This window comes from Zosterops lateralis, assembly GCF_965231275.1.
Source record: "Zosterops lateralis genome assembly, chromosome: 15".
Lineage (NCBI taxonomy): Eukaryota > Metazoa > Chordata > Aves > Passeriformes > Zosteropidae > Zosterops > Zosterops lateralis.
In genome coordinates, this window is record NC_139775.1 from 1,334,648 (window position 1) to 1,348,392 (window position 13,745).

General features: G+C 50.9%; 1 protein-coding gene across 2 annotated transcripts in view; it reads right to left on the minus strand.

Annotated features, from left to right (window-relative positions):
* Positions 1–13,745, minus strand: part of MPRIP (myosin phosphatase Rho interacting protein) — a 77,421-nt gene that overhangs the window by 21,639 nt on the left and 42,037 nt on the right. For both annotated transcript variants that reach the window (XM_083872902.1, XM_083872901.1), the window contains exons 8-15: positions 11,515–11,656; positions 10,900–11,016; positions 8,676–8,732; positions 7,436–7,504; positions 7,117–7,206; positions 6,583–6,692; positions 1,733–2,312; positions 711–827 (exon numbers count right to left, since the gene is read on the minus strand). In XM_083872902.1, the coding sequence (XP_083729028.1) occupies positions 711–827; positions 1,733–2,312; positions 6,583–6,692; positions 7,117–7,206; positions 7,436–7,504; positions 8,676–8,732; positions 10,900–11,016; positions 11,515–11,656 (1,282 nt within the window). The remainder of the gene's footprint in view (positions 1–710; positions 828–1,732; positions 2,313–6,582; positions 6,693–7,116; positions 7,207–7,435; positions 7,505–8,675; positions 8,733–10,899; positions 11,017–11,514; positions 11,657–13,745) is intronic.

Below are 13,745 nucleotides of genomic sequence, written 5' to 3' on the forward strand. Positions count from 1 at the left end.
GGTGCCACGACCTCCTCCAGGCATGGATGTTCCCAGAGGAAGGGCTGGGAATAATCTGTTTTGTTTGGACAAGAGGAAGAAAAGTTCTCCCAAAGACAACCCTGTTTCCTTTGCCAGATCCTCCGAAACTCATTTCTAGGCTTTGCTGGAGGAATCTTGTGACAGCAGAAAACACCAAAGTGGCCCAAGGTAACAGGTCATCCCAGTGCAAGTGCCACTCTGGCTTGAGGGAATGTGCCTGGGAGGTAGATCTGAGTGTCCTGTGTTTGCCCATGTAACAGGCACGCAACATCCCCAGCCCAGAGCAACTGGTGGGTGGGCTATGGGATGCTTGGAAAGCCTTGTGTGCATCCCACTGCCTGAGGGGAGTATCTAGGGCACAGAAAGGGGAAAACAGCTGTTGCAAAGGCAAACAGTATGGGATGGATCAGAGGTGGAATTCACTGAGGTTCCATCTGTCTGGCTGTTTTGTTTTCCCTTGGAAAGGCTAACAGGTAATGCTACCTTCTATTCCATCCCAGATCAGAGGTTTCCATAAGCAGATGACTCTGGCAATGCTACAGAATTAGCCAGGTTTGCAAGAAAGTCAAATCTCTGGGAGCTCGGTGGTGGTGATCCAGGATGCCCCCATGACCACTGCAGAAGGAAGCCCAACAGGGATCCCTCAGGCACAGGGAAGATAGATCTCCCTCTCCTCCCTGCTCTCCTACCTGCAACACGTAGCCCTCCCGCGCGCTCTGCTCCCGGCCCAGAGCCACTTTCAGTTGATCCTGCAAGTGCCGGTTCTGCTCCAGGAGATCCAGGGCCTCCTTCTGCTTCTGCTCCAGCTGGAGGGACATGAACAGAGACAGCGTCCAGGGAGTGGGCAGGGGATCAGCCATAAGGAACAAGTGGCTCAGAAGAGACACAGAGCAGAATTAACAGAACTTTTGATGGCACCGCTGCTCTGCTCTGCTCTGGGACCTGGATTTCATTTTGCCAGGAAAATCCCTCCCCTCTGAAAGAACTTATTTATGCAATAGGGTAATTCGTAAAGCTCACTGCAACAAAGGATGAACGGCACCAGCTCGTGCCAGGCAGGACCCTGGCAAATCCCAGGCCAGTTCAGCTCTGTGATATTACTTGTTACTCCATAAGAAAAGGTTACCCTTTTCATTCCCACTAATACACCTCAAGCCAACTAACAACAACCTTTATTATCCCAGGCACGGAACTCTTTCAACTGAGCTGAGTCTCCTTCATTCTTTTCCAAAAATCTTAAGACTATTTGATGTAGGCTCCACAAAAAGAGAGCCTTTGTGGTGTGTGCTGCAACTCAAGGCAGTTTATAACTGTAGACACAAATCTCTACAGCTGCAGAGGCACAGAGGATTAGGAGCTTGAATTTGTAGTCTGGTTGATACACCTTGATTGTACCCATATTGTCAGAGACAGGCTGGCTACAACCACCACAGATCAGGCTGTGTTGGCTGGGAGGGGTAAGGAAGTACCAGGCTGTAAGGACAGCCCTTTCTGTAGCTGTTCAAGGGAAACTTGAAAGCTCCTGGCAGGGCTGAACAGGAATGGACGCAGATCTGTCCCCTGCCAGCTCTCCAAGGAACCTACAGCATCCCTACTAGTTGCTATTATGAAGGAGCACTATTTACAGCTATTTTTAAGCCTATCTCAGGCTCCCTACAGTCACCCCAGTGACCATTCTGGCGGGCAGCCTACACCCTACACACCCCTTTACCTCCTTCTCCAGCAGTGTGGTCAGGTGCTGCTTTGCTTCTTCCCGGTCCTCGGCGTGGGCCAGGTGCAGGGGCGTGATGGGGATCTGCTTCTCCTCCCGCAGTGGGGTGGTCTCCACCTGGTGCCAGCGCTGCTCGATCTCCACGTGGACGTTCTGCGGTTTGATGTCTGCTGGGACGGGCAGGATCCTGTCCACCTCCATCCTCAGCGCCTCTTCTGAGCCTGCCCCGTCCACGGCATCGATCATCTCGAAGCGCTTGCGGCGCTCCTCCCGCCGCCGGGCCCGCTCCCGCTCCAGCTCTCCTGGGTCGGCGTCGGCGGCTCCGGTGTCCCTGGGGAAGGCGGCCGAGCTGCCGCTGGAGGAATCTGCAGCGTTTGCACGCTCCTGCACCAGGGCCTGCTGGATGGGGCGGAATTCAGCCCAGTCAAAGGTCTTGGACCGTCCTTCTCGTCGGCGTTCCCGGGCACGGCTCCGTTTCTGCTCCGTGTCCAGCTCGGCTTGTTCTGCATCCGGCTTCTCACTGGGCTTTGGACCAGTCTCGAAAGAAGAGCTTGTTTTGCTTTTCTCTTCTGGCAGCGAGCTGCAAGGACAGAGAGAGGGTGAAAAGAAGTGTCAGTAGGTGCTGGAGACAGCCAGGTGCTCCCAATGCATGCCTTGAAGAGCCAGGTGGAAAAGGGCTGCTGGAAGCCCAAGCCAATGCCACGTGGGTGCCCTCTGCCTCTCTGTCTTCTCTTGGGTGCAGGAGCTGTTGCTGCCCTTCCCCAGGTTGTGCTGGTGTGCAAAGCCTTGGTGCAAGCAGCCCTGGCTGCTCCTGGGACACCCTGGCACCCAGAGAGCAGCTGATCCCAACCTTGTTCCTCCTGGGCAGCCTCACTGGGGCCAGTGACCAAGACCAAGCAGCAACCCATGGCTGAGGCAGCGACCCCGAACTGTGCTGTCAGAGGTTCCAACAGCTCCTCCAGCCCCCCGGCTGTGGAGCTCCATGCACACCCCAACTGGCACGGCCATAGTCATGTGCTTGTGGGAAAGCTGCCACCAATTCCACCAAAGCCAGGCTGGCTTTGTAGCTGTAGGGCAGACAGGCACAGAGCAGCTCTGAGAGTCTTGGGAAACAAGGGAAAGGTTGCCCTTCAGCTTGGAAAAGTATTAATGGGTTTGTAACTTCTCCGTGCCACTATCTGCACTGAGGCATAGACCTCCCCAGGGCACCCAGCCCTGCAGGCAGCACAGGCAGCCCCCCTGGCACTGGGCAGCCCCCCAACATGAGCAGCAAGGAGAGCATGTTACTCAACACATCACGGAAATCACTGAAAATGCCAATTTCTCAAGCAAGGAATGACTTTCAGTGCTGAGTTAGGGGGTGGTGGGTTTAGAGGGGAGACATACTCATCAAGCAGGGGAAGGTAATATGGGAAGGCAATACCATTTCTAACCTAACAGGTAATCCATAATGCAGTATTATATAGCTTATTAAATTCAGACATGCCAGCCCTGTAACATGCAGATCAAAATTAAACCAGAAAACAGTAGTATGCTGAGTCTGTGGAGGAAGCCTGTCCTAAGGGAGTAGTGGACACTTGCTGAACTCTCTTTGCTACCCAAAGCTCCAAAAGCTGCTTCCTAAAGCACAGTCCTGCTGCTCAGGCTGACTCCTGGCTCTCCCTGCTTCCAATGCAACCACAGCATCCCCAGCCTCCAGCAGGGACTCAAAAAGGTTTCTGCAAGAGCTGGAAAGCAGCTCACTGGGCCCTTTACTACAGGCTCTGAACCATGGGACCACATGCATGGGGACTGCCATGATCAGGAACAGCAGTAGCAGCAGCAATAGCAGCATCACAGCTTCTCCCACCTCAGAAACACACCCCAGCCCTCAGCCAGGAACCTCATGGATGTGCATATGGCCAAAACAAAGGATGGAGCAGAAGAGATGGCTCTGCATGGGTTAGTATCTTCCGATGCACTGTCATACAGCAGCAAACCACAGGCTCAGCAGAGCTGGGTTTCAAGAGACTCTGGCAGTTACAGGCTAAAACCAGCTCAGAGATAATTCCTTCTTCAGTGCTGTCACTTGCAGCTAATAAAATAAACCCAGAAGGCACGACGATGAAATGTCACTGCTCCTCACCCACGATACTGCATGACTCCAAAGCCAGGCTCTCAATCTGGAGTCAGTTAGTGATTACAGCTGCATTTTAAAGTAAAACAGGGATGAGACTGAGTTTTAAAATGGCAAAGAGTGTTAGGAACGAAATGGGGGTCCTGGGGCCTGCCATATGGTGTTGGGACACAGAAACTTTGCTGCTCTAAATCCCATGTGGAAGAATCTTGACATTTCTAGAGGTGACTCTCACGAGCTCATTTCACCTTTGCTGCTTTCCAAAGGGCACAGGATGCGGGTCAGGCAGCAGAGGGATGGCTGCTGGGAACAAAGTGAATACACTCAGAAGGTTGACCCAAAGTTTCTCGTTTCATCTCCTGCAAGTGCCCCATGGCTATTAATTCTGCTTAACCATTTCGCATCTCCTCCACCACAGAGAAATTAATTCATATCACATAAGAAGGGGGTGGTCTTTGCCTCCCAATGGTATTTATAGGTCAAAATAAAAAGGCTTTTTTTTTTTAATAGAGGTGGGTGTGGGAGTGGTGCAAGCTGCAAGCTGAGCACACTGTGGCAAGAAGCTCACAAAGGTTGCAGGGAACTGGGGAGCACTGGGGAACCCAGCCTCATGAAGGCTGTGAGCTCAACATGGATCCAGTTCTGAAGCAGCCACTTTTGTTTATGGGGTTGTTTTCTATTTGCCCCATCATCATTAGAAGACTGAAATTAGAGCCTCTGCAGATTGCAGGGCACTGCTGAGGGCAGGGAGCAGTGCAGCACCAGCTCCCCATACCAGGTGCTGACACAGGCAGCAATGTAAACCATCATTAGGGCTCAAGAAACCAAGACAAGGTGTGTTTGGTAGGGTGGAGCCATGGCAGCAGGTTAATGAGACATGGCCAAGGGCTGCAGGAGTGTGTGGGGTGGGTGAGCACTGCTCCCCTCCCAGCACACTGAGCACAACACCCTGCCTGCCCCTGGCCACACTGTGACAAGGCCTGGCACCCCTCCATGCTGAGCCTTGGGCAGTTTGTCCTTCGACCTTCCAGCAGCCCCCTTCACCTGCTGCTTCCTGGGTGCGGAATGCAATGACATCCCAAAGCCAGGTGGGATGGGCTGGGATACCCCACGCTGCTGCAAAGGGCTGCCAGGCAGGCGCCAGTGAACACAGCCCTGCTCCACACACAGCACAGGACTCAGCAATGTGACTAACTCAGGCCAGCCTCTACTCCATCCAACACCAGCTTGGTGGGAAACGACAGAAGCACACACATCACTCCCTTTTCCCAGCTCAGGATTTCCCAGCTCACGGTCTGTTTGTGCAGTGTAACAAGTTACTGCCCAACCAGGACTTGCGCCTGGACCCTTTCAGAGGGAAAGCCAAGTGAAACCACGTTGTGTGGGCTTGGAGCAGGTGCAGACAGTGAGCACAGGGCTAGCGTGCTGCAGTAACCTGTGAGCAACCATAAATACATCTGGCTCTTTAAAGGCAGAGAGGTCCCCTCAAATTTCCTTGGTCTTCATCTTCGCATCTAGTCACATCGGAAGATACCAGTGTGGGGAAATCAAGGGTCAAGACCAGGTTGCTTCTTCCCTTCTCTCTGGCTTTTATTTAAAGGAGGAGGAAAAAAAGGAAGGGGAGGAGGGAAAAAAGAAAGAAAAATAAACGGAAACTGCAGGACTTCCCATCCGAGGTGCAGAAAAGGAGGAGCATGCAGTGAATCACGAGATATACAAACCACAGAACGTTAATACAGGAGAGAACACAGTTTTCCAACCTGGGCTTCAGCACGGATAGTTTCAAAGAGAAGTTTTTCCTGGGATGGCATGGAAATCAAACATACACAGGAGTGAGGAGAGAGGCAGCTTCCCCAAGACCCCTGTATAATCCACCAGAGCTCGGGCAGGGCTGGGAAAACAGTGGCTGAGGGCTAAACAGGATGAGGAAGGAGAGGCTGGAGCATCTCCAGGTCAACAGCACTGGGTAAGAAGGGCCATTCCACCAACGCCTGGCAAAAACCTGCTGGCTGCAGCTACAGTGAGGACAGGAGACAGAGTTAGAGGTGCAGCCATGTCCATGCAGCCTGGAAGAGGTGGCCTGTATGAGTGTGGGCCAGCACAGACAGCTGTGAGGAGGCAAAACGTCCTGTACACGCAGCCAGAAGCGCCCACAGAAGGTACTCTGTGACACAGGAGGTCCCCTTCCTCTGGCACCGACGCAGGAGGAGACACCAGTGTCACTACGGCTTAAGGGGGACGAGCTGCAGCAGCTTTCTGCAAGATCAGAGGAAGAGGGAAGACGATTTCCTGGCTGGAGTTTAAAATAGATCAGAGCCAAACAATTTCTAAACTGAACCCTGGGCTCCTGCTGCTGTGACCCACAGAAGGGCTAGGCAGCTCATGCTGAACAGCAGCCAGAGGAAAGGGTGAACCAAGCACAACTGAATCCAAGTGGTTTCACAATACCTGGTGGGAATCCAGAGGAGCCTTGATAAAGGAACAGTATTTCATATTCCTATGCACAAATTAAAACCACATTTTCAACCCTCTTTGAAATCTGCACGCGTAAGAATAACTCGGCATATCAGTGTCCCCACAAACTGTATCCAAATTAAGCTCAGAGAGATGTGAGAAAGGGCTGCAGCTTCCAGGAATGGACAGGCTCAGAAAGAGGAAAGAAAATGGATGAGGGACAAGTTACTCCTGCACAGCAAACCACACAGCTGCAGGGGCTGCTACAGCCCCCCCTTACCTTGTTACATCAGGAGCAGTGGTGGGGCGAACGTGTTTCATGATGGTCTGGATCCAGTTGCGGCGGATGCCTGACGTCATGGCAGAGAGGGTGAACTCCCCTTCCTTTGTCTATAGAGAGAGAAAGAACAGCTCAGAGTAGGTGGTTGTACACACCAACAGCTTCCCAACTCCCCAAGACCACCCTGCACCCATCCACATGCCCCCAGTGCTGGGGCATTGCTTGACTGGCCACACAGAGGTCAAACCCAGCCCCTCAGCACACTCCTGGTGGGAATTAGCATTTCTTAGCAATCAGGCTGATTCTGCCATAGGTGAGACCCTAAGGCTGTGACAAAACCTTTCCTTTCCCTCTTCCTTTTCCGACAGCCAAAAAACTGGCTCTCAAACCCAAGGCCACAGCTCCCTAGAGCACTGCAGGGGGATGCTGAGTAACTTCACCCAGGTGTTTGGGGAGATGTTCCCCTTGTCACGGACAAGCATCCCATCAGCTGTCCTGCAGCTGGACTCTTCCTCCTCCCCACATTTTCCTTACATGGATCTGGAAGCCATAGTTCCGCTGAACTGGGTACTCAGTGACATCATAGCACGTGGATAAATCGATTTCTCCATCCAGGTCAGCTGCCTGCAGAGGGAAGAAGTAAAATAAGCCACAAAGCTTTGCAGCCCCAAAGCATGCATGGTGGGCTTGCAGGGAGCAGCAGGTCTCTGAGGAGCACAAAGCCTTGAAGGGGCTCCAAGACTTTGGCATCTGGGAATGGGGGCACTGAGGGAGGCAATGACCTGCCCAGCCTCTGTTTGGGAGCACCAGGAGGTGCCCTGTAATGGGTTAAACACAGATAGAAGACACTTACCTCCTCTGCCACTGAATCCCTGTAGTATCTCAGGCTCTGATCAGTCAGCACAAACCAGTGCTTCTTCCACTAGGAAACAACAAGGATGGAGCAGTTACAATCCTGCTCCTTCCCCACCACCATTTTCATGGTTGCTTGTCACAGATCGACAAGCAGAGATGCTCTGCAGGAGGCAGCTCGATGCCTGTCCCTCCCACCTCCACACAGGGCTTCATCAAAGCCCCTCCATGGGAAAGGGGAGACCCAAACAGGCAGCATTGCAAGGGACAGTGATGGTTTGCTGCCACTCTGCAGAGTACCAGACCCTGCACGTGACAGTGACACCATGAGAGCTGCAGGGCAATCGCAGCCTCCCCATTAGCTCCACTGCAAGACCAGGCTTTTAGGGACTGCACTTAAAGCCTTTTTAGCACAAAAAAAGGTAGTAAAAAATTCATGTTTTATCTGGAGTACCTAGAAATTGAGTTGGGAATCTATTCCTGGCCCTTGCTCTATACAAATCTGCCTCCTGAACGCTTCCAGCACAGATTCACCCAAGGCAGCTTTCAGTCAATGAAGCACTCGCTCCAATTCCCCTTTGGCTGTCTATAGATGTGTCCTTGCTACCAGAGGTACCCACAGCAGAGCCTGGGCCACCCACAGCCACGGGCAAATTGCCCTCATTTTCCCCTGACAGCTGAGTAGGAGGAAAGGAAACCCAGGGAAGGGGTGGTTTGTGAACAGCCAGGGCCATCCAAGCTGCCTCAGCACCAGTGCCCACTCCCAAGGCTCCAATAGACCAGAACATCCTGCATCCCTCTGGGAACTGGCAGCAGGAAAGCGGCATCAGCTGCTTCCCTAAGAGCCATTTATTTATTTATTGCCATTTCCCTGGCACTCAGGAGACTTGACCTGAGCCTCATTTCTGACACCAAAGAGGTCACTGAGTTGCAAGGGAGACAAGACTAATCAATAGGGAACAGGAACATGAAACCAGTGCTGCCACCCAAGCTGCCCTGGCTCCCTAGAAACCCACAATATGATATCCACCTTTTGAAACCTCCCCAGGACAGAGAACCAGCAATTCCCACTTCAAGAGAAGCCCAATACTGATCTATCCAGGACATTGGGGCTCCATCAGCACCAAGAGCTGCTCCATGCGCAGCCAGCACAGCCAGGATGTTGGAGTGAGCTGCCAGAAACCAGGACTGCCCACAGCACTGAACACTGACAAGAAGGGCAGAGCTTTCTCCTGACTCACCTGCCCATCCTCATATTGCTTTGTCAACCAGCCCTTCTTGAAGTTCAGCAGGTCAGGCTGGAAGAAAGAAGAGAGGACTCAGGAGAGGGAAGAAGTGCCTGCACCCAGAAGGCAACAGCAGCAAGTTGATAAAACCCACCAGAGCAATAAAGGAGACCAACAACAGTTAAATTCATAGAATCACAGAGTAGTTTGGGTTGGAAGGGCCCTTTAAAGGTCACCTAGCCCAAACTGAATCATTACACTGCATGGCAGCTAAATGTTTGCTCCCAGGAGGAATGGAGACCTCTTCCAGTTTATTCAGGCTGTTTCCTTCCTACCATTTCTCCTGCAATTTCCTACTGCTACACCAGCATTACAGAAAAAGGAAAAACAAGAATTAGCAACACTTCAGGCAGTTTTACCCCCTATTATAATGAAAGAAAAACTATGTGCTATTGATGCAAGGCTGCAGGGTTCAAAACAGGCTGAGTTCCCAAGGCTGGAAATACAGGGAATCTGAGCCCTGCACCACCCAAATGACACCTGCATTTTCCTCAAATTTGGGTGCATGGGGATGTTGAATTCTTGAAAAAAGCAAGCAGGACAGCCTGGGATAACTGCTGCCAGCCCCCCCTCCCAGCCCTGCCTATGTGCAGGGAAGGATGTGGTGGAAATGCTTTCACTCCCCCGAGGCTGAGCTCCTCCAGCTGCTCCACGTGCTGCAGAGTGCAGGAGGAAAGAACAGCAGTGTGTGAAATGCAGCTGCAGCATCTGAAATGGGCTATAGCAAGGATTGCAATGGAAATTGTGTCTGGAGCCTATTTAATCAAACCTGTGGGGCAGCACAACCCACACTGGAGTGATCCTGAGGTGGTGGGAACCCAGTCCTGCTCTACAAAAACATAAGGGAAAGTAAAGTATTGAATTATAGAATGTTTTGGGTTGGAAGGAATAGTAAAATCATCCTGTTCCATACTTGCCACGGGCAAGGACATCTTCCACTACCCCAGGCTGCTCCAAGCCCCATCCAACCTGGCCTTGGACGCTTCTAGAAATGGGGCAGCCACAGCTTTTCTAGGAAGCCTGTGCCAGTGCTTTACCATCTTCACAGGGAAGAATTTTTTCCTTATATCTAATCTAAACCTGCATGACTTTCTTCTCCTCACTAGGTAATGTGCATTGCCACTTCACATACACTTCTTGCACTTTTTATTCCCACCAAGAATTTAAAAATCACTCTTGTGGATGTACAAGTCAACAACAAAAGCTCCAGAAACACCAAGCTACTGCATTTTTCTGATAAGTCCTTGAATAGAAGCTGTCCATCCACAAAAAATGCAACTTGTATTTACAGTAGCTCTATAATCTATTTGAGATTAGCAAGTGTATTTATTTTGTCCCTACAGAAGGGTGGCGAGGGAGAGGAGAGCACTTTGTGTTTATTCTGTACTGTTTGCCTCCAGGTCTGGTGAGCATTTGAAATATGCAAAGGGAGGAAAGCTGAGGACGGAAGGTTCAGCCCTTCCTTGCAGCCTTCATCCCACTCACACCCCCACTTCCAACTGCATAAACATCAAGGAAATGGCATTAGAAAACTGGGACATGTGTTTGCTCAGCCTGGTCTGTGTCCCTGCCCCTGGCAGGGGAGTTGGAACAAGATGATCTTTAAGGTCCCTTCCATCCCAAACCATTCTGGGATTATGTGATCCTATGAAAATACTCCAGTCATGACACAGCAGCTGATCCAAGTCCAGAAACTGGACTGAGCCTCTGCTGAGCTGGAAATGCTCTGCTGAAGCCTCTGCTGGGGGACACCATGGGGCAAAAAGGGGCTCTGGCCAGGTGAGGTGACCCCAGTGCTTCTAGGGTGGCCTACAGCATGAGTGTCTGACACATCACACAGAGCATCAAGGAAATGGGATATTCCAGGGGAAAATAACCAGAAGAGGGTCTGCTTCCCAAGCCGCTGCTGTACTTTAAGGAAAAGTGCTCTTCACAAGACCCTTGAGTTTTAATTTCTGCAACAGGCAAAAAGTGTGGCCCTTCTCCAGCTGAGCCCCTGAGACTTTCAGGATTGGTCACATGTGATTCAGGCCCCTGAACCTGCTCCAAGTCTGAGTGTATCCCATATCCTGTGTGCTGACTGTGAAGAAAGCAGCAACAGTCTAGTGTTTGTGGGACCTCCTGGGAAAGGCCTCTCATGTCCTCCCCCAAGGCAGGGGACACAGCTCTGGTGCCTCACCGTCATAGAGGACTCCGTGGACCTTCTGTCCAGTGACTTTGCCCGGCGGTGTGGGGACAGAGGTGATGCAGACACATCCAGGATGGAGCCCACAGCTGCTCCTTCACAAGTGAAGTCCTGTGAGAACAGCATTAGCCCAGATCAGTGCAGGAACTAGGACAGAGTCCTGCTCTCCTGGCTCATGGCATAAAAATCTGTTTTATTTAAGGGGCATCTCAGGCTCAGAACAAGTCATTTCCTTGACAATACATTTTTTTGGTCCTTTCAGGCATTAATTTGTTCCCATTATATCCAAGCATATCTGGGACTCTCAAACCTGTTTCTTTTGTTACTTCACCCTATCCTGGTACATCCTGCCATGCCAGATCTGAAGTTTCCCTTTGTATTATGGAGAAAGAAGAGACAGCCTGCTTTTCCACTCTGATCCACACCTGGACCAAAGGAGCAGAGCAGGAAAATTTGCACAGACTGAGCACACACAGAGGTTTGGCTCCTGCAGGACCTGCCTGCAACTCCAAATGCACATCCAGGGACAAACCCTGTAGCTAAATCATCTATCCTGGGCTGCAGGATTCTAGGTCTCATCTTCCAGGAGAACTTGGCTGAGCATCTTACCCGTTTCCGTGGGAACACCCTCTTCTCACTCCTGCCCTGCCGTGTCTCGCTGGAAAGGGCAGCCCCTCCTGACGTGTTCGTTTCCATGTGCTCCGCATTCTCAATATCTAGTGCCTCGAACTTCTCAATCACCTGGGATCTCCTGGAAAACAGAGACAAAAGGGAAACCAGAGATGGTTTAAACACAAGAGCAGTGACTGCGTGGAGCTGTACAACCCCACATATTTAAGGTTGCAGAATTGCTTGACCCAGAGTTCATGCACACCTGGCTTTTGGTCCCTGTCTCTCTGTGAGCTCCAGCATGGGCAAATCCAGGGTAAAAACCCTGATCTGACATTGTTTTACCCACAAAGTGAGGGAAAACCTCACATTATTCAGCTCTGCACCTAGCATCTTCTTCAGTAACTAGAAACCTCTCACAAAACCAGCAGTAACTTTTTATTTGTGAATTTTACAGTCCCTCGGGAAGCAGGGATTATGGAGCAGCTTTGGCTTAGGCTTTGCCTCTACCCTCTAGCACTGAGGCTCTTAACTGCTCCCCAGACCTCAGAGCACTGACACATCAGACCAACCTGGGGTGCAGAGGTAATGGGCAGCTCTGGGTCCCCCAGTGTGCTCACTGCAAAGTAACCTTCTGAAAACTCAGCCCCACACAGGGAACAGCCACAGGATAGCAGGGAGCAAGGGCTGTCCATAGTGCCCCCAGACCATGGTTCTGGCTCACATCATGCACCAGCTGAAAGGGCATAAGGAGATGAGCAGCACCTTGTACCATGGCAGGGCACTCCCTGAAGAGCCTGGGGCCTTTCCCTCCTCTTAACTGGGCTGAAAATCCAGTCTGGACATCAGGAGGCACAACCTGGGCTCTCAGACACTGCCTTGGTGGCCCATGGCACCGTGGCACTTGTGTCTCTGAGGATGAAGAACTACGAAGAAATGTGGATGGAGCAGGAGCCAACCCTGGATCAAACCCAAATAAGATTCTCTTAAGGACGAGCAAACAGGTGGAATTAGAAGTGCTGTTTCAGCATGAGAAGCTGCTTGCTGACCCACAGGAGAGGAATTTCCAAAGAAGCTGCTCGTGTCTAAGTTTGCATTCCCAGGGGTTCAGGAAAGTATCAGCCTCTGGTCTCCAATCACAAATTGAGAATATAAAGCAATAACCCACCACCAGCACATGCCAGCTGTGCTCCGAGATGTGAGGCTTAAAGTCCCATTTCAAACTTCCCCAGAAAGCTCTGTCCAGGTGGTGTCTTGACACAAAATTTGGACCCACATGTGCCACATCTAAACTTGGGGCTGCTTGCTCTGTGTGAGCCTCTGATGTGCATGAGAATCACAATGGGCAACCACATGAGGGAGAACAGGTTATCCAAAATAAAAACATTTTTAACACTTCCCACAAAGAGGAACAGCAGGTAAGGGTTCAAAAACCATGAGATGTTCAGTTTTCAACCAACCAATATTTGCACCATTCTATAAATGAGACAACCAGTCTGAGCACATCCCATCCCCTGGCGGGCTGGGGCTCCCCACTGCTGCTCAGAGCCAGGCTGCCAGGACACAACCAAAGGGGAAAGGACAAAATTAGTGGGGAAGATGTTGCTTTGTAAATGTAAAGATCTTTGATGCTTTCAGGGGACATCTGTTCAACCCGCACTGCCTCCCAGTTTGCAAACTGGAAGTGGGCAGGTACCGGGCTCATGCAGAGCTCCCAGTTTCCCTGGGATGTTCTGCTCATGAGATGTCTGATATAGGCATAAGTCCATGTTCTGTGCTCACTGACAGACAGAGAATTATTTTGGAGTCACATTTTTTTAACCCTTTTTATACTGGCCCAGCCTTCTCTGAGTCTCAGTTCAGGAGAGAGGAAAAGGTCCATGAATTAACATTCACTGTCTGTGCCCTACTAGGTGCAGGTCTGAAGAAAAACAAATCAAGAGAATAAAAAAGAACAAAAACCCAACCAAAAAACCATAAGAACAAAATCAAAAGCAGGTTGATTTCTCATGAAAGGGGCTGCACCATCAGGTTGTTCTACGGCTTGAGATTGAGATGAGATGGTAGCGAAGCAGGCGAAGTAAAGGTGGACACGTCACACAGCAACACAGCAGGAGAAGGTGGAGAGCAACAAGACCTGGAAGAAAACAAGGCTGGAAAATGAATGAACAGAAGAGGAAATTATATATCTGCATCTACATACAAAACAAAATCAAAATCATTCTAGTCAT